The 25,279-nt window shown below is 43.6% G+C and overlaps 1 protein-coding gene across 6 annotated transcripts in view; it reads right to left on the bottom strand.

Annotated features, from left to right (window-relative positions):
* The window catches only part of LOC137512928 (survival motor neuron protein-like), a 67,866-nt gene that overhangs the window by 42,008 nt on the left and 579 nt on the right, over positions 1 to 25,279 (bottom strand). For 4 of the 6 annotated variants that reach the window (XM_068234094.1, XM_068234097.1, XM_068234095.1 and 1 more), the window contains exons 2-4: positions 11,655 to 11,726; positions 1,241 to 1,474; positions 874 to 1,068 (exon numbers count right to left, since the gene is read on the bottom strand). In XM_068234094.1, coding sequence (XP_068090195.1) covers positions 874 to 1,068; positions 1,241 to 1,474; positions 11,655 to 11,726 — 501 coding nt within the window. The remainder of the gene's footprint in view (positions 1 to 873; positions 1,069 to 1,240; positions 1,475 to 11,654; positions 11,727 to 25,279) is intronic. The other 2 variants (XM_068234098.1, XM_068234096.1) reach the window with 2 other exon arrangements.

Genomic DNA, 25,279 nt, shown 5'->3' with positions numbered 1-25,279 from the left:
CTCCATTACCCACAACATGTTTCTGAGGTACTTCCAGAAACATGACAAAGCAGCAACAGGGCCCAGAGGACAGTGAGAGGAGCCTCATTAGGATACAGAGGTTTCCCATTCAAGTATGTTTTTGAATCTAATGCTTGGAATACACGGATAGATTTACGTGCTCAATCGTTTTTTATGTTCGATTCTGCGGGCGATTCTCTTATCTTTTGCTAAATTTTCTTATCATTTTCCATTCTCTCGTTCAGAATCGAGCGCAGAAATGATTGGGCGGGAGATCGGACGTGTCGGAAATGATCAATCGAGCCATCTAAATGGCTCTAAATCGAGTCGTGTATTCCCAGCATTAGCTTTGGCATGCGTTATCTTTAAATCAAGTTGTATTAATATCTTTGCTACCTACATTTAGTACTTTTTCATCATTAGGTACTGAAAGGGATTTTTTTTAAAGAAGATCAAATATCTCCTGAGAGAAGAAATCCCTTCATAAAATAACTTCAAATAAGTGGAATGCATGCATCTTTGTTCTTTATAAATGACCCAGCATTAAAAAAAAGTAGCAAGAAACGAGGACCAATGCCAGTGATGTCCATAAGAAATACCCACAGCCATTAAAGCATGGATTTAGAGTTGTTATTAGTAATCTGCAGCATAAGCAATCAAGTTAGTACTGTGCATAGCAGTGCAAGTACAGTACAGCATGGAAAATGCTTTGCTTAGAGAAGTGAATGGCGACTTGATCCTTTGGCTAATGGATATCGGGTATATGAATATGTAATAAATCTTGCACTAAAAGGATGAAGTTATATGTACATTGGAGGCCAGAGTGAGTTGCAACAGGAGTATGGTTTGGTACTACAGAAAAGACTCAGTCACCTGTTTGACTGGTGGGGTGCTATCCCCACTGCTCCCCACGGACACTATTTCATCCAGTTGATGCCTCTCGGTATTTCCATAGCCATCATACTGAACCACACATGTGCCAGTTTCTCTGTCAATGGATTTTACTGTAGCGGGGTAGACACATCCATCCTCTGACCAAACTGCACTACAAGGGTCTCCCACTTTCCACTAAGAGGGGACAAAAATATATTGAAGACGGGTAGAACATTGGATAACAAAACAATCTAAAAGAACTGTCTCCACTCTCTGAGACAAAAGGAAAACACGTTAAAATACACTTTGTAATTTGCAGCTGGTTACATGTGTACTCGGGCAGACCGGTTTCACTTATACCACTCACTTTGCTTGCAAGACAGCGAGAGGTTGACTGAGAGGAAGGATGCGTTAGAGGAGGAGGAGGCTGTGCTTTCTTCTTCTTAGTCCACTTATCGCCCTCATCCTTTGAGTGATCCCTGTGACCATCTCTCTCCCACTCAGACTCTCTGGGTACATCTCGCTGACAGTCTTTTTGAGATTCACCTGATGCAGCGGCTCCTTCTGCCCTCCGGTTTTTATCAGTGCATCTAAGCATATCCTGGGGGATAGGGATGGAAGCCATTAATATGTTATCTTAGAGGAGATCTTCACCTACCTTTCTAGTTAAAGTGGACCTATCACTAAAGTCACACTACATGAGCCAAAAGGACACAGCAAGCCAAGAGGCGGACATGTTTGCCAAATGCATGAGAGATACTGCAGCACGGCTTTACCTAAGGGCTCTTTCACATTATACACGTTTGCGCACATTTTTTGCAAACACATTGCATGCAGCTTTCCATTAAAAGCCATTATAAATTTCACAGAAATGCATTAGCATTTTTCGTGCTACATCTCATCCCAATGACACACGCATCAATGTAATGGATAGCAGGGGAAAGACAAAAGCACATGAAAACACACCTCGACATGGGATAAAGGCACGTGTGTTTAAGCAGACACAAACGCAAATTGCTGTGTGAGAGCCCTCAGTGTTTATCCTTGTTTAATAAATGCTGCTCTTATCAGATTCATACATAGTTTACTAACCGAATACACCAGTCAGTATAAAGGCCCATACACACGGCATACAAATGTCTGTACAGACACGTGTTGAGCGACGGTTCGTGCGACGGTTTGTTCGTGTGGACACGGCAAGTGACAAAAACTGTCAGCAGACTGTCTGCAGACACAGCCATGTTTGCGCGATTTAACTGGTGGATCTCTTGTGACTTTTGTTTTACAAACCGTCCCTTAGTCTGTTGGTGTCCTGTCGCGTGTATGAAAGTCTTCTACAGACAGCAGAGTCGCTACCATAGTACTACTACTATACATAGTCTGTGGCAGACAGCTTTCGTCGTGTCTTCACGGTTTCTGTTGTAGCGTGTGTACAACCGTTGCAAACTCAAATTGTCGCTGCCATAAATATGCTGTTGCCTCTTGTCTGTTTGTCGCTGCCTCACAACTACAGACAAATGTATGCCGTGTGTATGGGCCTTTATGACAAGTAAAGCACAATACACCCCCCCCCCCACCCCGATACTACTTCTGTTTGCTAAACAAAAACACAGAAAGCAAAAAGTTTCACAGCACAAAATACTGATTCCGTTATCCTGACATGTGCCTTGTTGATTTATTTAGAGCGGATTTCCATTGATAGGTAGGAAAGGTATACCTCTAAAAATAAAACTTGTCCTTCGAGCTCTGTTCACAGTGGTCAGTTGCGTTGCAGAATAATTCTGCATATTAATTCACTGCCCATACAATTCTATGGGGCTGTTCACAGTAATGGATCGTGGTATTTCACTGTGAACCTAGCCTAAAAAGAATGATGCAAAAGTATTAAAGCCATTCACATGCCCTTTGTAGCCATTTGTCTAACTCATGCTATTTGCATGAATCTGAGAGATAAGTAGAGAGACAGGTTGCTTGGTTAACAGCTTTTGAGAGATTTGTGCCTGAAAGCAGTAAACAGCAGTTACATTACAGAGATGAGATTCCTGGTTGCAGATTCCCCCAGGTCCCACAGCAATGTAACTAACTGAATTATTACGCCCCGTCTTATGTGTACCTGCTGTATGGAAAACATGACCTCACAGTTTGTGGAGCAACTTTCATGGGCTGTATGTCAGCAAGCAGGAACAAAGACAGATCATAAATTAAGGGCCTTTTTCCACTGCAGAACAAAAACGCATGTGTTTGCGTTTTTTTACCCATTTTGATGTGCGTTTTTTATGTGTTTGCATTTTTCTGATTGGCAAGTGTCTTGATTTTGGTGGTTAAATAAAATCAAAACAAAATGCAAATGCATTTGTATGCGGTTTTTCATGTGTTCCTATACTTTACATTGAAATGCAAAACGCATCATAATAGCGCAGACATGCGTTTGCGTTTTTTTTTTTTATCGGAACGCAGCAGAGGACAAGGCCACCCAAGATTCTTATTTTAAACAGGCTGCACTTAAGAATTAGCAAACGCTTGGCTTTTGCGTTTTTGGCAAAAACGCAACTAGTGGAAAAGGGCTTTAACTGTAGATGTTGTAACATCTTTTGGTGCCTGCTGTAGTGTGGCTGTATTTATATTTTAATTTTCCTGCTTACAGGTTTACTTGAAAGACAACAGAATGGCTGGGTTCTTCCCAAAAGAAATGCTTATTATTGTTAACATAGCTGGAAATGTAAAACATATTTCTAACGTTAATTTAAACACCATTACACACACAGATAAACAAAGGAAAATAACTACTGCACCAATTTGCAGATCTTCATCTTCTCCTCGGTGACTGAGGCCTGGAACCCACTACAAAACGCTATCGCTAATCGCAATTGCTAGCGTTTTGTATGAGCAGTTTGTAAGCGATTTCATAAGCGGTTTAGGGAGCGCTTTCAAAAAGTGTATCAATTTGCCAGTGGTTGTGTAGCAATTAGCGCTTTAAAGTCTGATTGGTCCTTTCAATTAATTTTAATTTTGTTACAGTGTGCAGTAACTTCAAAAAGCATGCAAAATCGCTCAGTGCAGGATTTGATGAGCGATTACGCCAGCGATCACATACTTAACATTGAAGCGCTAACGCTCCCAAAATGCTGCATGTCCTGCGATTTTTCTATTCGCAATCACTCTAGTGGAAGTTTCCCCATCCATTTACATTAGCTGAGCGTTTTTACAAAACGCTAGCGTTTTCAAACGCTCCCTAAACGCTCAAAAAATCGCCCTTGCGGGTTCCAGCCCTTAAAGGGATACTGTAGGGAGGTCAGGGGAAAATGAGTTGAAGTTACCCGGGGCTTCTAATGGTCCCCTGCAGGCATCCTGTGCCCGCGCAGCCACTTCCCAATGCTCCGGCCCCGCCTCCGGTTCACTTCTGGATTTTCAGACTTTAAGTCTGAAAACCACATGCGCCTGCGTTGCCGTGTCCTCACTCCCGCTGATGGCACCAGGAGCGTACTGCGCAGACCCAGTATGGTCTGTGCCTGCGCTGTGCGCTCCTGGTGCCATCAAGGGAAGCGAGGACACGGCAACGCAGGCGCAGTGGTTTTCAGACTTTAAAGTCTGAAATTCCAGAAGTGAACCGGAGGCGGGGCCGCAGCATCGGTGAGTGGAGGCGCGGGCACAGGATGTCTGCGGGGGACCATTAGAAGCCCCGGGTAACTTCAACTCATTTTCCCCCGACCCCCCTACCCTTTAAAGCTCACTCCCAGTCAGTATGAGGACACACTGAGCACGTTTACACTATCTGCACTGCGTAGCAGTAGTGCGACCCTCATGTTGAAACCCACACATTTTTTGATTACATTTTACTTTCTATGTAACTTACAAATTTTTGCAAGCCTTTTTCAAATAACACACTGCATACAGCGAGTTTCTGGACAAGGTATGTGGAAACATGCAATGATCTATAGAAATGAAAAGGCTGTGAAATAATGTGTGCATTTGAATGCATGGAGTGAGCGATGCCTCACACATGCATCATACCGCATGAATTGCACAAAACAAATAGTGTGAACAAGCCCTTTGTCTTTGGTTACATGAGCATGCAGGGAAGAGAATGATTGCCCTAAGACAGAGGTGCTCACACTTTTTCGGCTACTTTAAAAAATTAGCACGTCAAAATGATCTACTTACCGTATATACTCGCAAGCAAGCCGACCCGCATGTAAGCCGACCCCCCCACTTTTACCCCAAACAACAGGAAAAAATGATTGCCCCTCATGTAAGCCGGGGGTAGGAAACGCTGGCCGCGTGATCCCCCCAGTGTGTCCCAGTATAGCTAGTATAGTGCCCAGTATAGGTAGGTAGTGCTCAGTATAGCTAGTAAAATGCCCCAGTATAGCTAGTATAGTGCTCAGTATAGCTAGTATAGTGCTCATTATAGCTAGTATAGTGCTCATTATAGCTAGTATAGTGCTCATTATAGCTAGTATAGTGCTCAGTATAGCTAGTATAGTGCTCAGTATAGCTAGTATAGTGCTCAGTATAGCCAGTATAATGCCCAGTATAGCGCCCAGTATAGCCAGTTTAGTGCTCAGTATAGCTAGTATAGTGCTCAGTATAGCTAGTATAGTGCTCAGTATAGCTAGTATAGTGCTCAGTATAGCTAGTGAAGTGCCCCAGTTTAGCTAGTATAGTGCTCAGTATAGCTAGTATAGTGCCCCATTATAGCTAGTATAGTGCCCCATTATAGCTAGTATAGTGCCCCAGTATAGCTTGTATAGTGCCCAATATAGCTAGCATAGTGCCCCATATAGCTAGCATAGTGCCCCATATAGCTAGCATAGTGCCCCAGTATGGGTGGGTAGGTGGGTGGGTAGGTGCTGTCCCTCCCCGCTCCCCCGCGGCCGCCGATGCTATTACCTTAGGCGGCGCCGCTTCCTCTATCCCCGTCCTCCTCCGGTAACTCATTCACAGCAGCGCGCCTCTCGCTGCTGTGATGACGAGGAAACCATAGAGAGCGGCTTCCTGTAGCGGCGATGCCGTTACTATGGGAACCGCTCTCTATGGTTTCCTGCGTCATCACAGCAGCGGGGGGCGCGCTGCTGTGAATGAGTTACCGGAGGAGGACGGGGATAGAGGAAGCGGCGCCGCCTAAGGTAATAGCAGCGTCGGCGGCCGCGGGGGGAGCGGGGAGGGACAGCACCTATCCACCCATGACTCGCAAGCAAGCCGACCCCCCAACTTTTAGCCCACTTTTGGGGGGTCAAAAATTCGGCTTGCTTGCGAGTATATACGGTATGTACAATTTTAGGAGCACACTTGTATATACAGAATGGAAAATGTAGTGTGGCCGGGATCTACCTGTCCTTCGCGATCTACCTAATGGGCACCCATGCCTTAAGACATGCTTCCCAACTCACTTTACTGTTATGGTAGAAGGTCTCTTTCATACTATGGGCAGTGTAATTTTATGCAGGCCTCATTCTCGCTTTATGTGTTGCTATGTGTATTTCAGTAATGTTCATAGTGTGTGATATGCAAGAACATCATAAGTGCACACACAGAATTGTTTGCTGTTCTCACTTACGCATGCATTATTGCTGCAGTGCAGTCTCTTTCACTGTCACTGTATGGGATCAGCACTGCAAAGGTGTTTCTGAGCATGTTACAATGCAGGTGACTAAACTGTACATATAAAATAACATAGCTTAAATATAAATTGGTGCAGAAAGTTATTTTCTTTTCTTTTTTTTCTTTACAAAATTTCTAAATTAATCGTTCAAAATTAAAAAAAAAATAAATAAAAAAAAAATAATAATATATATATATGCATATAAAAAAATGTGCCTTAAAGAGGACCCAAACCAAACATTTTTTTAATTCAAAATATTTAGTTGCACCACTCTGACACATACAAAGATAAATAAACACTCCTTCAAGCCTATGAGCATTTCAGTGCATGCTTTTCCCCCTTCTCTTTTCATAGCTAGGGTTATACTGGGGGCAGCCATTAGCAATTCCTCCATTGCCGGACACCACCTACTCCACCAGTTTGGCGGCAATATGAAAGGAAAGGAGGGGTTCCTCCAATAAATGTAAAATATTTTATATTTGTCATCATGCAGCTGAAAAAAGGCTGCTATTTATTATTATAATTTAGAAAACAGATTTTATTTCTGAAATCTTGTATTTTTAATTTGGGTCCACTTTAACTTGGGCCTTAAAGCAAACCTCCAAACTTTAAGGATGCATGGAGCATAAAATATAATTACCCCCTACTCTTTCCGCAGGTCTTTGTGGAGGTGCACAGAGGCGCCAAAAGAGTAAAATACGCTAAAATCATCTACAAACGTTCAGGAGGCGAGGGTGGACCAGACGCTCCAGACACGATGCTGTCGATATAGTTAATAAAATGTATTCACATACTCCTAGTGATAACTGGCAACGCGTTTCATGGGCACAATTTCGCTTCATCAGGCAACAAAACAACAGGAGTTACACACAGCTAGGGGTCCAGACTATGCTTGGCACCTCTGTTCCCAGAGGTGCCAAGCATAGTCTGGACCCCTAGCTGTGTGTTACTCCTGTTGTTTTGTCAACAGCATCGTGTCTGTTTGAAGCGTCTGGTCCACCACCGCCTCCTGAACGTTTTTAGATGATTTTAGTGTATTTTACTCTTTTGGCGCCTCTGTACACCTCCACAAAGTAAGTTATCCACCCTTGCTGGAAGGGTGATATACCCTCCCTTTTCTTCTATCCACAGAGAGCGACACCCTGAGTGGGGACAGGTCTAATCTCCCCACCTGCATCTTCAGTGGTTGCCTATGCGGTAATCCTGGTTTGTAAGTATAAATACTTACGTTACATGTAATCTCCCCTTTTCCAAAACATACTACACTATATTGGGCTCTCGGTTTTCTGTTTTCTAATCCTTTCCGCAGGTCATAGAAGACATAACGCCGCTGATACTTGGTTCTGTGCAAAGCAGAGTTGATGACCCTAGTCCAGCCCAAAAAATTTTGGGACAGTATAATGTATATGCCCGCCCCCTCCCAAGTGCGGTGCAAAAATGAAGACACGTGGCGGCTGATATTGCAAAAGGAGCAATGACTACACATTTACTAAATGCGCATGTGCAAGTTTTGGAGTCCTACGCATGTAACTGATGATCTGGGCTCAGTGGGAGGTGACCTTGTGACGTACACTTTTTGCCACCTTCTGCCCAGATATCAGCCGCTGGTATTCGTGTTTTTTGCATTGTTTCTTGAACTGCACGAGTGGGTAATATATTACATTTATATTTTACTTTAGCTAACACTGCCAGGGTAATTGGTTTTCCAGGTGCTTTTTTAGGCTGGAGGTCTGCTTTAAGAATTGGTTTAGCACTGCTGGACTAGCAGCTGTGGTCCTTTCCCCACTGGTGTGTTGCTGATCGTGTTTTTTAGCAACGCACAGTGCATGCGATCTACAAAGACGTTAGACTGTACATAGACTACAGTGTTTGAAGTTTTTAATCATGTATTGCGTTTCTGCACAGTAACGCAACACCAATGTTGCATGCAATTTTGTGTAAGCGCAGTGCAATTGCAACCACATGTGGGGGAATTACGTAGCAATGCAAGTGACATGCATTGCTACCGTCACTTGTTTAGCCAGTGGGGAAAAGGACTAATTAAAAATAGTGAAAAAAAGATTTGTGTTAGTAAGATTCTATGGCTAAAAACAGGGACAATTAGTTATGCACTAGTCTAAAGGTGCATACACACATCAGACTATAGTCTTTGGAAAATGAAAGATCACAGACCAATCTTACCACCCTTCATGTAGTATGAGAGCCATACTCTACACAGTCTTTTCTATGGAACTGAACTCCACATCAGAAAAAAATCTTTGCAAGATGCTGCACACACAGATGCTGTACAGACACAAAAGATCAGTATCTGCAAAAGATCTGTTCCTGCCAAAAATCCATTCCTGCAAATTGCAATGAAATTCTATGAGATCTGCAGATCATCATACACACATGATTTAACTGACATTCATCTGCAGATCAAGCAGTCATCTGCAAATCTGAAAATTCATCCTGGTGGATCTGATCTGCAGATGAATGTCAGTTAAATCATGTGTGTATGATGATCTGCAGATCTCATAGACTATCATTGCAATTTGCAGGAATGGATCTTTGGCAGGAACAGATATTTTGCAGATACTGATCTTTTGTGTCTGTACAGCATCTGTGTGTGCAGCATCTTGCCAAGATTTTTTTCTGATGGGGAGTTCAGCTCCATAGAAAAGACTGTGTAGAGTATGGCTCTCATACTACATGAAGGGTGGTAAGATTGGTCTGTGATCTTTCATTTTCCAAAGACTATAGTCTGATGTGTGTATGCACCTTAAGAAAGCCGACAGGCCTAATAAACAAAAGGAACATAAACTAAAAGTCTGTTCCTGTTTAAAAGGTAGTTTATGTCTCAAGCAATTTAGCTGAATAAATATGGCTGTAATACTGGCTGTAATATGTTCAGTAAAGAAGATGTGAACAGCATTTTAAAGCAAAACTTAAAGGGGAACTGAAGTAAGAGGTATACGGAGGCTGCCATATTTATTTCCTTTTAATCAATACGAGTTGCCTGGCAGCCCTGCTGGTCTATTTCTCTGCAGTAGTATCTGAATAACACCAGAAACAAGCATGCAGCTAGTCTTGTCAGATCTGACTTTAAAGTCTGAAACACCTGATCTGCTGTATGCTTGTTCAGGGGCTATGCCTAATAGTATTAGAGGCAGAGGATCAGCAGGGCTGCCAGGCCACTGGTATTGCTTAAAGGGAAGGTTCAAGCAAAAAAAAAAAATGAGATTCACTTACCTGGGGCTTCTACCAGCCCCATGTAGCCATCCTGTGCCCTTGTAGTCACTCACTGCTGCTCCAGTCCCCCGCTGGCAGCTTTCTGACCTCGGAGGTCAGGGCCACATTGCATACATTTTTACGCATTCCAGCTAGTGCAGGAACAAAAATTTACGCGTTTCACCACTAACACGTAAAAATGTATGTGTTAATGTTCCTGCACTAGCGGGAATGTGTAAAAATGTACGCAATTTGGCCCTGACCTCCGAGGTCAGAAAGCTGCCAGCGGGGGACTGGAGCAGCAGTGAGTGACTACGAGGGCACAGGATGGCTGCATGGGGCTGGTAGAAGCCCCAGGTAAGTGAATCTCATTTTTTTTTTTTGCTTGGACCTTCCCTTTAAAAGGAAATAAACATGGCAGCCTCCATATTCCTCTCTCTTCAGTTCCCCTTTAAGTCAAAGTAAACAACCAAGGTCTACAACAATCCCAGGAATGACAAGGCTTAAAGTATTACCTTTTGAAATTACAGCATTTCAAAGATTTTGTCAACAGAAAAAAGTAGCATCGTCAGTTCAGTTTTCCTGAAATGTAAACGAGGAGGAAAATGTATAGTTGCTATTTGATTGACAACCAACGAACGTCAACCTTTCTAGAATTCACTGAAGGGTCACAAGGCTTCGGGCTGACAATAGGCTCGTTTTCATACAATTTGTAGCCTGGTACACACGTTCAATTTTGATAGGCCATTCACTGACCACTTTTATCAACTTGGTGTAGTATGAGAACTTACCTACACAATCTGTTCATAGGATTCAAAATGTGTTGACCCTCATACTAAATTGAGGTAGTAAAATTGGCCAATCAAAATTGAAGGTGTGTACCAGGCTATAGTGTTTCCTCAAAATGGTTTCATTTTAGAAGGTAATGCTTTGAACACTATTTGTACGGTGACTTTACTGCATGCTAGGCTGCGTAATGGACACATGAAGTGAGAGGGATATGGTGGCTGTCATATTTATTTCCTTTTCAACAATACAAAATGCACAACTTCAAACTGTCCTAATTTTGCCAGGACAGTACCATATAATATGAGAGCTTCTGCATGATGTTCCTGGGCACTGCATAAATATCCTGGGATTCCCACACAGACATCAAAGTCTACCCAATAGAAGCAGCACCAGATTTCCACCATTGCTGTTGCCGCTAGTGGCCATTCAATGAGAGGGGGGGCAGCAGGCTTAGTGGATTTTCGTTCAGGCTGTTCCTCTGCCTTCCTTGTGCAGCTGTATGTACTGGTGTATGTGTGTGTGTGTGTGTGGGGGGGGGGGGGGGCATTGTAGAAGTTTGAGGGGTCACAGAAGGTCCCTGGGACTGAAAATTTTCCCTGCAGATTTGAAACCCCCAAGTTCCTGGTCGCCCAAACCTGAAGCTTCTGCTATGTATGAGGAGGGGGGGGGGGGCTGTAAATATGCACCCCTCATTCATTAAATTTGAGCAGAATATCTCCAAAACCAGGAGGATTGGAGGGTGAGTTGGGGACCCCCCATCCACCTTTGCCACTTCCATGTCAAATTACAGACAAGCATCCCTGCTGGTTCCCGAAATAGGTTTGTATATATCTCTGGAACCTGCGGTGCTGGGCCATGGAAGCCATCCATTCTTAGCAAAGGTTTTAATAGGGGAGGACTCTGCCCTGCAAGCTTACCATCTAGACTGGGTACAAAATGTGCTCCAACCCCCTCCCATACATAGCAGATGCTTCCATGCCATTTTACCAGGAAATAAATATGGCAACCTCCATATCCCTCTCACTTCAGGTGGCCTTTAAGTAATATATTTTGATTACAAACAATTATTCAATATACTAACCAGTATTACACCATTTAAATTAAATTAATGTTATCATACTAGGATAACAATTTCAAAAAAGTGTTCCCTTAATATGGGAAATACCGCTATGTTAGGTACCTGGAAAGACTGGACAGCTTTTTCATAGGATTTAATAAGAGCAGCATCGTCCCACTCATCAATATCTTCACTCTGCAAGACCCGAGAGAAGATATTTCAGGACACATACATTTCCCAGCATCCATATACATCTCTAATTTCCATAACCCACAGACCACTATCTACACATCTTATCACTTATTCTGATCGCTCATAAAAACACATACTTCAGATCATTATCTCTTGTTGCATGCTGACATTGCCAGACCTATAAATGTATGGAAAACAAAAGCACAATTCCACAAAGGAAATTAGGAATAAAGGGTTTGATTCACTACAACAAATAGTGAGCATTACTTCCTGTAACGCTCGCTATGTCCTTTTGCTCCCCTTACTGCACGCTTAGCGTTCCTTATCAGCGTTAACATGCCTTATCAGAGTCCATGTGCCTTATCAGAGTTCATATGCCTTATCAGAGTAGCATAGCAATCACTACGAATTTACGTCTGCTAATTGGCAAGGAGGAGAGCTATTGGCCCAATAAGCTGCTTGTCAAGTTTCCTGTCAAGTGACAGGCAGCCAATCAAAGTGCGGGAATAATGTCCTTTAAAGTGATTGGACCTGCAGGGGCTCAGGGCAGGACGAGTGGAGCTCTCGTCATTGCCAATTAGCAGGCATACATTCGTAGCGCTCGCTATGCTACTCTGATAAGGCACGCTAAGGGCCCTTTTCCACTAGCAATCGTAATCACAAACGCCAGCGATTGCAATTTTTCATTAATTTTGTTATGCGATTTTTCATTTGCATTGCATTATCCCTCTTAAAATTGCTCCAGAAAGCGATTGCGATTTTCAAAACGAATCACTATAGTGGAAAATACTTCTCATGACTTCGATGATAAAGTAGAAACCCTCGCGATTTAAAAATCACTAGCGATTTGTGATTTTGCAATTCAGCTGTGTAGTGGAAAAAGGCTCTAACTCTGATAAGGCATGAAGGGCTTGATTCCTCAAGCAGCGCTGCTAAAGCAGCGCAGCTTAAAGAGCCGTAGTGCGCCCTATGCACACCTTACATAGTAGTGCACGCTGCCATGTAAGGAATGTGCCTTCCTTAGTTACGCGCACTGCTTCCTTAGCAATACGAATAACATTAACTGCGGGTGAAGTATCGCTACCGTGATGTTATGCATCAGCACAATTCTGATTAAAGCAGTCATCAGCAGTGCCAACCTCCTTTTCCATCTTTGCTATGATATACATCTATGAAGATTATTATTATTGATTTATAAAGTGCCAACATACTCCGTGGCGCTGTACAAAGTAAGAAACAAACATGGGGTACATAATAATACAGACAATGGTGTACACCAATATACAAGATACATAATTAGTGACAAAATACAAAAAATGATACAAAATACAAAATTGGTAAGGACAGTGATAAAAGTAACATGATGAATAAAATGTATAATGATTTCCAAGACACAAAAGGGGGAGAGAGCCCTGCCCTTGCAAGCTTACAATCTAAAGGAAATGGGGGGGGGGGGGGAACAAGAGGAGGGGTAGTATGCAACAAATATATACAGGCAGTGTGTTTTAGGATACCTAGTAGGAGTGCATTTTGGTCTTAGGACAAAGGGAAGTGGCCTAAGGTAGCGCATATGCTTGTCGGAACAAATGTGTTTTTAGAGAGCGTTTCAAGGTAACAAAGGTTGGCGAGTGACGGATGTGTTGTGGGAGGGCATTCCAGAGGAGGGGTGAAGAGTGTGCAAAATCTTGTAAATGTGAATGTGAGGAGGTGATTCTAGAGGAGGACAACAGAAGATCATGTGCCGATCTGAGATTGCGATTGGGTTTGTATCTGGAAATTAGTGAGGATATGTACCGGGGAGAGATCCCTATTTACACTCTATGCCTCTGAAGAAGTTACCATTCGTGGTCGCAAAGCGCGTCAGGCTATGCTCAATGATATTATCGTGATTTATTGTGCAATTTTACTCACCTGTCATTATTATTATTTAGTACTTCTATAGCGTCGACATCTTCCGCAGCACTGTACAGAGTATATATTGTCTTGTCCCTTAACTGTCCCTCAGAGGGGCTCACAATCTAATCCCTACCATAGTCTTATGTCTATGTATGTATCATGTAGTGTAAAAATAAAGGAACACTTAAAAAACATAATGCAACTCCAAGTCAATCACACTTCTGTGAAATCAAACTGTCCACTTAGGTAGCAACACTGATTGACAATCAATTTCACATGCTGATGTGCAAATGGAATAGACAACAGGTGGAATTTATAGGCAATTAGCAAGACACGCCCAATAAAGGAGTGGTTCTGGCTGATGTTTTGTTCACTCTTGAATGCTGGCAATGCTTTCACTCTAGTGGTAGCATGAGACTGAGTCTACAACCCACCCAAGTGGCTCAGGTGGTGCAGCTCATCCAGGATGGCACATCAGTGCGAGCTGTGGCAAGAAGGTTTGCTGTGTTTGTCAGTGTAGTGTCCAGAGTATGGATGTGCTACAAGGAGACAGGCCAGTACATCAGGAGATGTGGAGAAGGCCGTAGGACGGCAACAACCCAGCAGCAGGACCGTGACCTCCACCTTTGTGCAAAGAGGATCAATAGGAGCACTGCCAGAGCCCTGCAAAATGACCTCCACCAAGCCACAAATGTGCATGCGTCTGCTCAAATGATCATAAGGGCCAAAGTCCTCAGGTGGGGGTTGTGCTTACAGCCCAACACCGAGCAGGACTTTTGGCGTTTGCCTCAGAACACCAAGATTCGCAAATTCGCCACTGGTATCCTGTACTTTTCACAGATGGAAGCAGGTTCACACTGAGCACATATGTGAAAAAGTCTGGAGATGCCGTGGAGAACATGCTGCTGCCTGCAACATCCTCCAGCCTGACCAGTTTGGCAGTGGGTCAGTGATGGTGTGAGGTGGGCATTTCTTTGAGGGGCCACACAGCCCTGCATGTGCTAGCCAAAGGTAGCCGACTGCCATTAGGTGCCGAGATGAAATCCTCAGAACCCTTGTGAGACCATATGCTGGTGCGGTTGGCCCTGGGTTCCTCCTATTGCAAGACCTCATGCAGCTGGAGTGCGTCAGCAGTTCCTTCAAGGTGAAGGCATCAATGCTATGGACTAAGGCCTTGTTTACATTGTGTTCCGTTAGCGTTGGGCATTTTTTGATGCAATTTTTTTTGTGACTCCCAGCGCTTGGGTGGGCGGTGCGTTTTTGTTAAAAGCGCTTTTCTAAATGCTTTTTCACAGAACTTTTTTAATTCACTCCCTGACGCAAGTCAGGAAGTGAACTCTTTGACCTGGAAAATAATACAATGTATTCATTCTTAAAAACGCGAATGCAATCGCTGCACAAAGCAATTTTGTGAGCGTTTGCGTTTTTCCTATACCTTCCATGAAGACGGAATCGCCTAAAAAAATGGTACAGACGGCGATATGCTGAGAGGATCGGAAACGAGCTGCTCAGATGTGAACTCTCTCATAGGGAATCATTGCACAAGCATTTTTAGGGCGATTTTGAAAATTGCCTGTACTTGAAAAAAAGGGCAAAAATGCCATTAGTGTGAATTAGCCCTAACAGCCTATTCACCAGTCCTGAATCCAATTAAGTACATCTGGGACACCATGTCTCGCTCCATCCACCAATTCCACATTGCACCACAGACTGTCCAGGAGTTGGTGGATGCTTTAGTCCAGGTCTGGAAGGAGATCCCTCAGAAGACCATCTGCAGCCTCATCAGGAGCATGCCCATGCATTGTAGGGAGGTCATACAGGTACGTGAAGGCCGCACACTCTACTGAGCCTCATTGTGACTTGTTTTAAAGACATTATATACATCAAAGTTTGATCAGCCTGTGGTGTTTTTTTCCATTTTAATTTTGAGTGCGACTCAGACCTTAATTTTGAGTGTGACTTAAGCTACGTACACACATGCGATAACGATCGTTCGGTGTCAACGACGAACGAACTTTTAATTGATGAAAGAACGACCTAAGTAAAGTTAGTTTTAAAAGGAGTGTAACGATCACATCGTTAGAACGAACCTTACATCACGTAAAAGTAACTATTGCGCCTGCGCATAAAAATGTAAAAATTCCATGGAGAAATAGTGAAATGCGCATGTCAAGCCTAGTACGAATGATCGTTTCCAACGATGTACTACTTTTGCAAACGATCGTCGTTGGGAAAAATCCGCCAAGCTAGATCATTCGTTTTGAACGATCTAACTCGTCCGTCGTTACACTTCATGGTCGTTGGCTGCTTTTTTTCAAACGATCGTCATTTGAAAGGATCGGGGAATGACTATAGTCGCATGTGTGTACGCACCTTTAGACCTTAATTTTGAGTGTGACTCAGACCTTAATTTTGCGTGTGACTTAGACCTCCATGGGTTGATAAATTTGATTTCCATTGATCATTTTTGTGTGATTTCATTGTCAGGACATTCTACTATGTAAAGAACAAAGTATTTAATAAGAATATTTCATTCATTCAGATTTAGGATGTCTCATTTGTGTGTTCCATTTATTTTTTTGAGCAGTGTATACGAGTCAGTTAACAGCTCTTGATTGATGCTTTAATTCTCATTTGGTCTCATTTGTTGGTCACAGAGGAGAAATACTGTTCATAAAGTTAAAGCTTTTGGAAATACTGGCAAAGGATTAACAGATTATTGCAGGAAACTTAAAGGGACTCTAAAGTGACATGTAACGTGATGAGATAAAGATTTGTATGTACAGTCTAAAAAGGACAACTGATATGAAAGGTATATGGAGGCTGCTATATTTATTTCTGTTTAAACAATGCCAGTTCCCTGGCCATCCTGCTGATCAGGTGTTTCTGACATTTCTGTCAAATCTGACAAGATATTAGCTGCATGCTTGTTTCTAGTGTGATTCAGACACTACTGAAAACAAATATAGATCAGCAGGGCTGCCAGGCAACTGGTATTATTTAAAAGCAAAAAAATATGGCAGCCTCCATATTCCTCTCACTTTAAGGCTCGGTTCACACTTGCAGTAGATGTAAAACAGGATGGTAAGCGATTCACTCCATAGCACGTCCATGCTGTCTGTTGTGTATCCACTGCGGTCAACAGCCAACTGTCTGCTTTGATCGTAATCGCCGATGCTTACATGTCCTCTGGTTCTGCCACTGACTCTTCCTCCTGAAGCCGGTAAACAGACTGTAGGCCAGCAGGAGCAGGGGCTCTCCATATGAATACAACACACCAATTCTACCAAGCAACAGAGACCATTTTTATTGGTCCACCATGAATCAATGAGAATCCTCCCTGTTTCTGAGGAATCCCATTGGTCTTTTGCAACCAAATGGAGATTCTCATGCTTCTCCCAGCCACCAATCTGTTTGCTGCCAGGTGGAACCAGGGGACGTGTGAGTATTTGCGTGACTGAGGCATTCGAAGCAGATGAAGTGGACACTGACCTTTCACATAGGCTTTCATCGTGTACGTTTTTAGTTCAGACTCTACATTCCTTTTTCTGCAACAGGGCAAATGGATCCTTTTTTTTTCTACAGGTAGAACATTAGGATCTGCTAAGAATGTAGGGCTTTCTTTTGTCAAGGCATCCGTCATACAAACATGATCCATGGAGCCTCCAGGGACAGTTTATAACATTGTGTAGGTCTGACAGATACAGTTTACCCCGGATTGTACAGTTTGTTTATCTGGGGCAGGCATACCAATGGCAGGAACCTACAGTTTAACCCCTTGTGAGTTTAACCCTGTGAGGGGGTTAGTGGTGAATATATGAGTTGCTGTGATTTGGTTTATGTCTTACATTCTACTATTTAGGGTTAGGACTGTGGATACTATTGTTTATCTCATCAGTTTAATTTTAATGCAGGTTGAACTCAACTTCACATCAATGTGAATATAAAGGTCCCAATATTTGTGTCATTTACCTAGGAAAAGTCACTTTTGATCCAATTTGTTGATACTTGGCCTATATATTCCCTTGGCTGCCACATTTATTTCATTTTAAACAATGGTGATTGTTTGCTGCCCAGTATTTTGACCTCAGTAGTGGCACACAGCTAAAACAAGACAGATGTGGCCAATGTGGCATCGCACCTTACATGTTCTGGGTCAGTAATGGGATGTATTAGGGGCAAAGGATCTGCAAAACAGTCAAGAATTATGCATGGTTTAAAGGAAATGAGCTGGAAATAAAAAAATAGATGCTCTCTGGAGCCCATAGAGCCTTCACGGTCCTCTCTCAGTGTTCTTATTTCACCGCTTTCCCCCTGGTGAAATTATTTGGCTTCAGGTTTAGGGTCGTCTTACGCACCAGGCAGTACAGGTGATCACCTGGAGCGCTGTGCGGGAAAAATTCACAGCCGCTACTACCATCTGTGACAAAGTTTGTTTATTTACATGCACGGACGGTGCACTCTGTCCACGTGTTCTCCTCCAGCCTCCACCGCCGGCTCTATATACGCTCCTGGCCCTAACTAATAGAAGCAAGCAGTGTTCAAACACATCACTGCTCTTCTCATTACTCCGCTCCTCCTCTAGTCTAGCCGTTCCCCCTCTCCCCCCATAACAGCAGCACGGGTACATTGTTTACCTCGTGCGGCGCCGCCTCTAACTCTGCCCCCGCCTCTAACTCTGCCCCCGTCAGTCAAGCATGCATGCAGTTTGGTGCAAGCAGGCATTTGGGCGCCTGCTAGCCAAACTGTGCTCCCCCTGTCATGCCCCCTGGCCCTGCATGGCTACTTCTCCTGATTTACCCCCTCCCAAACATGTGGTTACGTAGGTCTCCCCCAGGCCAGCCACCAGACAGACTAATGCAGGCAGCAGCAGCCAACATAGAAGGACCACAGTCCATAAGGGTAGACAATCAGTGTGTGTGAGGCAGACACAGCAGCGCTGGGCCCAGCGTGACAGCAGGTGAGGACATAACATCATGTGAGTGAGTGACACACACTGTCAGTCTGAGTGATGCAGCTGCAGCATTGATGATGATCAACAGCAATCATGGTGTCTGTGATGCTACTGCCTGCTTTGCTGCTGACTAAGTAGCATCAGGTTGTCTCATATTTTAAAGGATACTTTAGCGAGGGGGTTCACAATCTAATCTCTACCATAGTCATAGTCTAATGCCCTACCATATTATTATTATTATTATGTATTTATATAGCACTGGCATCTTCTGCAGCACTTTACAAATCACATGGTTATGTCACAGTGTCCTCACAATCTAATCCCTACCATAGTTATTGTCTAATATGTTCACTATAGGATTGTTTTGGGGGAAAGTAGGTGACTTATTAGTATGTTTAAGGATGTTGGAGAATATGAAGTACCTGGGGTAAGATAGAAATCATGCATATTTTTCTCTGGGTAATGTTCAAATACAATAGTGCTATCCACTAAGCCTCTATTCCTCTCTTATCTATCTGCTCATCCACGTCATCAATTCTGACCCTCATTCCTCCCGCCATTCCACTTCTCTTCTCTTGTCTCACCTACACTACAAACACACTGTGCTTATCTCTAGAATGGGCTATGAATCGCGAAACTATTGGACCATCTCACTATGACAGCCCTACAATGTCATGATATACCCACTCCAGTCCTATCCTAACAGGCGGTAACATATTTGCATATCTCATAATGTTTGTAAAAATGTATTCTGAAATGAAGACTGTCTGGCTTAACCCTCCCTACATGATAGCCGCTGAGCGGCATCCCCCCGCCCGCTTCGATCGCCTTCGGCGATCTCCGATCAGGAAATCCCGTTCAAAGAATGGGATTTCCTGGAGGGCTTCCCCCGTCGCCATGGCGACGGGGCGGGATGACGTCATTGGGAGTCCCGATCCACCCCTCGGCGCTGCCTGGCACTGATTGGCCAGGCAGCGCTCGGGGTCTGGGGGGGGGGGGGGCGCGCGCCGCAACGGATAGCAGCGATCGGGCGCGGCGATCGGTGTGCTGGCGCAGCTAGCAAAGTGCTAGCTGCGTCCAGCAAAAAAAAAAAAAAGAAAATCCGCCGAGCAGGGCCGGAGAAAACCTCCTGCGCGGCTTACCCCGAACGTTACCGCCAGGAAGGTTAATAATCTGATCTTGCAATGTGAAGGACATGGTACCTTAAATTGTTCTGTAGGGACATGATGTTGGAACTTGTAGTGTGGGTGCTTTTATTTGGGGTACATACAGCATGTGCTGTATGGCATACAGAGCTAGATCATCCACAAGGCAAACCTAGGCAGCTGCCTAGGGCCTGGAGAAAGTCTAAGGGAAGTGGAGGGCTAAAAGTGTTATCTTGACTAGGGTCCCATTTCATAGTAATCCTTTTCTGATAGCTTATGACTTATATGTATGCGAAGTGATCCAAAGTGTGTGTGTAAGAGTGTGTGAGTGTGTGTGACCACAAAAAGGCTACAACAGCCCCTGATCAAAGGGAAATGTCTTTGGCCCTGGAGGCATGAAATTTGAATGGGGCATAGTGGTGGATCGATCGAGGGCACAGAAAGAGACCCAGGAAAGCTCTCACTCAAAGCATATGTATTTTTCCCTCTCCATGAAAGAGTATCTAAGATTTTTTTTTTCAGCTTGCTTTAAAGGAAATAAATATGGCAGCCTCCATATCCCTTTCATTACAGGGTCGTTTAAAGGTCATAAAATATCTGCTTTGAAATTGAGAACCAGAATTTGAGGAGTGGCTGCACAATGACTGCATCAATATATGCATGCACTCCACATATGACATTATATAACATAGCTGTTCAAATCTATGGGGAACTTCCATATCATTAAGATCAATGCATTAAATAGCTGCAGTTTCTGCTGCCCACGGGGTAAAAAAAACAGAACAGACAGGCAAGGTGCCTGTGAATGGGTGTTGTAACTATGTAAAACCTTCCAAGATAAGTCATTACAAGTGGAACATTTACTCAGCAGAGCATTAAAGGTGGCCATACACTGGTCGATGTGCCATTAGATCGACCAGCTGACAGATCCCTATCTGATCGAATCTGATCAGATAGGGATCGTATGGCTGCCTTTACTGCAAACAGATTGTGAATCGATTTCAGCCTGAAACCGATCACAATCTGTTCAGCTGCTCCTGCCGCCTGTCCCCCCCCCCCCGTATACATTACCTGAGGCTGGCTCCCGGGCATCTTCTCCGCACTGCACCGCACCGCTGTTCTTGCTCCATCCCGGCGCTTCCTGTGTTACTCCGTGACCAGGAAGTTCAAATAGAGCGCCCTCTATTTCAACTTCCTGGTCACCGGAGTGACACAGGAAGTATAAGCGTACACTGGGACATGCGGAAATGCGGTGCAGCGAGGAGAAGAGGACCCCGGAGCCAGCTTCAGGTAATGTATACATGCTCGGATCGGGCCCGAATCGTACGCCGCAAGCGACGCGCTCCTACCGCCGGGCGATCGAGGGTAATTTCCCGCACGGCGCGATCGACGGTCCGATCCGATTTCGGGAGGGAATCGGATCGGCGGGTGCGTTTAGCACAAGCGATTGGCAGCAGATCCGATCCCAGGATCGGATCTGCTGTCGAAACGGCCGTGAATCGAGCCAGTGTATGGCCTGCTTAACCCTTTGTATACAGTGCTTTACAGCATGCAAATGGGGAGCGTCAAAGTTATCCCAAGACTCATGCAAAAGGCTTACAATTTTAGCCAAGTTAGGCATACTCAAAATTTATTTACAATAAAATTCTAAATGACAGCCTTAGGAGACATAAAACTGTACTCACCTCCCTGAGACAGTCACAACACTGACCAATAATCCAATCTTGTGGTCTGACAACATGTAATTGTGACAACTACTTTATGCAAAGAATACTGCTGAAATCCCTACTTTGGGCCACAATCTCAATTATTCTACATTAGAGTAAATGATGATTAGGAGACAATGCTGTGTCAGTCTACAAAGAGGTACACTATGCCAGCGCCTGCTTTTGTCAAGTGGACGCTTTTCAATCGAGAGATTTGACAGGGGCCTCAATTCACTAAGCAGTTTAGACTAGTCTACTGATGGTTTTTGTCTACTGATGGTTTGGTCAGTTGCATCAAAGGGGAATTCACTATTACCAAATGTTTTAGAACTGTTTTTAGACCTGGTCTAAACCATTTGGTAATTAGGTTGGTAAAGCAGGGGAAATGATCAAAAGATGCAATTCACAAACAAGTAGCTATGACTGACTCCTTCTCCTTTGATAAACTCTCCTCTGCATACAATTAAACTCCTACATAATTAATTCAAAATGTTCCATCCTTAATACCTCACAGAATTAAGGCTCATACACACATCAGACTATAGTCTTTGGAAAATGAAAGATCACAGACCAATTTTACCCCCTTTCATGTAGTATGAGAGCCATACCTGCACAGTCTATTCTATGGAGCTGAACTCCCCATCAGATAAAAATCTTTGCAAGATGCTACACACACAGATGCTGTAGACATTCAAAATATCAGTATCTGCAAAAGATCTGTTCCTCCAAAATGCATTCATTTAGTCTATGATATCTGCAGATCCTCATACACACCTTGTTTAACAGACATTCTTCTGCAGATAAGATCCACCAGGATGGATCTTCAGATCTGCAGATGAATGTCTGTTAAACAAGGTGTGTATGAGGATCTGCAGATATCATAGACTATAAATGGATTTTGGAGGAACGGATCTTTTGCAGGAACAGATCTTTTGCAGATACTGATCTTTTGAATGTCTACAGCATCTTTGTGTCCAGCATATTGCAAAGATTTCTATCTGATGGGGAGTTCAGCTCAATAGAATAGACTGTGTAGGTATGGCTCTCATACTACATGGAAGGGGGTAAAATTGGTCTTTGATCTTTAATTTTTCAAAGACTATGGTCTGATGTGTGTATGAGCCTTACTTTACCAACATGAAATCAGCTGGTCTAATCTCTGTCAGAAAAGGCGTGGTTACTCCTTGTTTGCCTTTGTGAATTGTGTAATTACTGAATGTAGAGCCGCATCTACACGCGTAGATGCGGCCGCGATGTTCCTTATCAATCGAGCCGCTGATGCGGCTCGATTGATAAGATCCGACAGGACTGATCTCCCCACCGCCGATTCCCTGCTCGCTCCCCGCGAGGGGACAATGGCAGGGAATCGAGCGGAGGATAAGTGGCGCGGGGACGAGCGGGTATTGATTCCGGCGCACGCGCGGCGAGCGGGGACACGGAAGAGGCGATCCGGCGGCTAATCGAGCTGCCGGATCGCCGCCTCATCTACACGTGTAGATGAGGCTTTAGACCAGGTCTAAAAAAGGTCTAAAACCTTACACCAAACCATCTGTAGACTAGTCTAAACTGCTTAGTGAATTGAGACCAATAGTGTTGTAGAGGTTACAAACGCTGAGAGTACTATAGCTCTTTCTCTCCACAGCAACTAACTTGTCATGTCTGTATCTTACATACAAGTGGAAATCCTCATATTCTGTATTCAGCCAGTACACCAAGCCTTGCCTGGAAATCTGATACCTCTGGCATTTCCCAGAAGGCCTGATCTGTCAGAATATACTGTATGTAGGCTGTGTAATCTCCTCTTGGATTCCCAGCTTCAATAAAGCTAAGGCAACCTAAAGTGAGGCTTCCATATTTATTTCTTTGTAAGCAATACCGGTTGCCTGGCTATCCTGCTGATCATTTTGGCTGCAATAGTATCTGAATCACACACCTGAAACAAGCATGCATCTAATCCAGTCAGACTTGTCAGAGCACCTGATCTGCATGCTTGTTCAGAGGCTATGGTTAAAAGTATTAGAGGCAGAGGATCAGCAGAACAGCCAGGCAATATGCATTGTTTAAAAGGAAATAAATACTGCAGCCTCTACATCCCTCTTGCTTTAGCCTCACTTTAACTGCTTGCGGACTGCGGTAATTGAAATCTACGCCCTGTTTGTGGCTGCTTATTCCTGCCAGGGTGTAGATTTCAATTACAACGCTAGCGTGGTCCCGCTGCTCTCGCCAATCTCTCCCTCGCCACAGGCCCCTTGCTCTGCCATTGCTATGACGGCAGAGCTCTGTAAGCCGGTCAGGAGACGATTTCATTGGCAATAAAATCGGCTCCTGACAGTCTCACAGAGCTCTGCCGTCATAGCGCCGGCAGAGCAGAGGACCTGCGGTGATGGGTGAGCGGCGTGACCGCTGAGAGAGTGGTGGGTCTGTGCGGCGATTCAACTGTAAGCCCTATTTTTGGGTATCAGCAGTCTCTGGTCTGTAAGGGGGCAGAGAATGCTGGTACATAAGTGGTTAAAAGAACTTCAAAATCCACTACTGTTTATTAGATAAAACAGTGGACCCATCACATAAACAGCCTCTTCTAAACTTTTAGAACAATATCCACTACACAAATTAAAGAAAGTCTGTTACTACTTGTGCCTAGGTGTGATAGGCCCCAGAAGAAAACTATGAAGACTGAACAAGGGTTTTGACCAACTGACTACTTCCCACAACATGAAGAGACATTTTTGGAGAGAAAACCATAGTGTTGTACTCCTGGCTACATAGCCTGGTAAGACTATCTGATTACAAGAGAGGATGAGCAGAATGACTGTTTTGTTAAATAAAAACTGTTAGCATATACAAATGTCAACTGTGCTGTAAAGTACACATGTTGCCACTGTTACCATTCTAAAGAAAACCTAAATAGGAACAAGAAAGTATATTTTTACTTACATGGGGCTTCTTCCAGCCCACTGTGGTCTTTCATGTCCCTCTGTGTCCCCTTCATCTCTCAGAGGGGGCAGTGGCCCAATGGAGGGGAGCCAGAGGACACCAAGGGACCTGAAAGACTACAGGGGCTGGAAGAAGGCCCAGGTAAGTAAAAATACACACTTTTTTTTTTCAAATTCAGGTGTGCTATAAAATATTGGCTTACATGTACTGCAGGCATTCTCAGATCTCCTGGAGATCTGTATACCTGGAGTACATAATAATATGCAATATAGTTTTCCCGAATGCTTGTCTATACCCTGGAGACAAGGAATAAGAGGGGAGGATGAAAATTAGGAGCAACATTTACTGTCATGGCAAGAATAATATTCTGATTTAAAAAATGTATACATTTGCTATGTGAAAAAAACATGTTTCTTACTGATTCTATGAAAAGTGTGATTTTAGTGATAGGTCAGTTTAAATATGCAGGTTTTAAATACCTTCACTGAGCCCTACGTATTTGTGTGACAAAATGTACATAGCCAACACTTCACGTGATGTATAAGCATTTCCAGAAGGTATGAAAATCAGCTTATCCATGCCTCCCATATTAATAGTATCAATGATGAAAACAGAACAGAACTGTTGACTTCGAACAGGAGGCTCTAGTTAGCATGCAAAATATCTATTTTATATTGTTTTGAAAGCTATTGCTATTAAACTCCACTACTAACATGCACACATGATACACAAATACATAAATTCATTCTGTTTTACAGCATCATGATCTTTTATGTAAAGCAAAAAAATGCTTCTAGGTAAAACCAAGGCATTGGTAGATCAATATGCTTCAAGCAGGCACAACTTGTTCTATGCAACCTTCCAAAGAAATGAGTTTAGGACCAATGAGTTAGTTTACTCTCAGCATCTCCACCGTGTTGC

Source organism: Hyperolius riggenbachi, chromosome 1, assembly GCF_040937935.1.
Source record: "Hyperolius riggenbachi isolate aHypRig1 chromosome 1, aHypRig1.pri, whole genome shotgun sequence".
NCBI classification, from domain to species: domain Eukaryota; kingdom Metazoa; phylum Chordata; class Amphibia; order Anura; family Hyperoliidae; genus Hyperolius; species Hyperolius riggenbachi.
The sequence above is the reverse complement of the archived record's forward strand: the minus strand, read 5'-3'. Positions and strand labels throughout refer to the sequence as shown.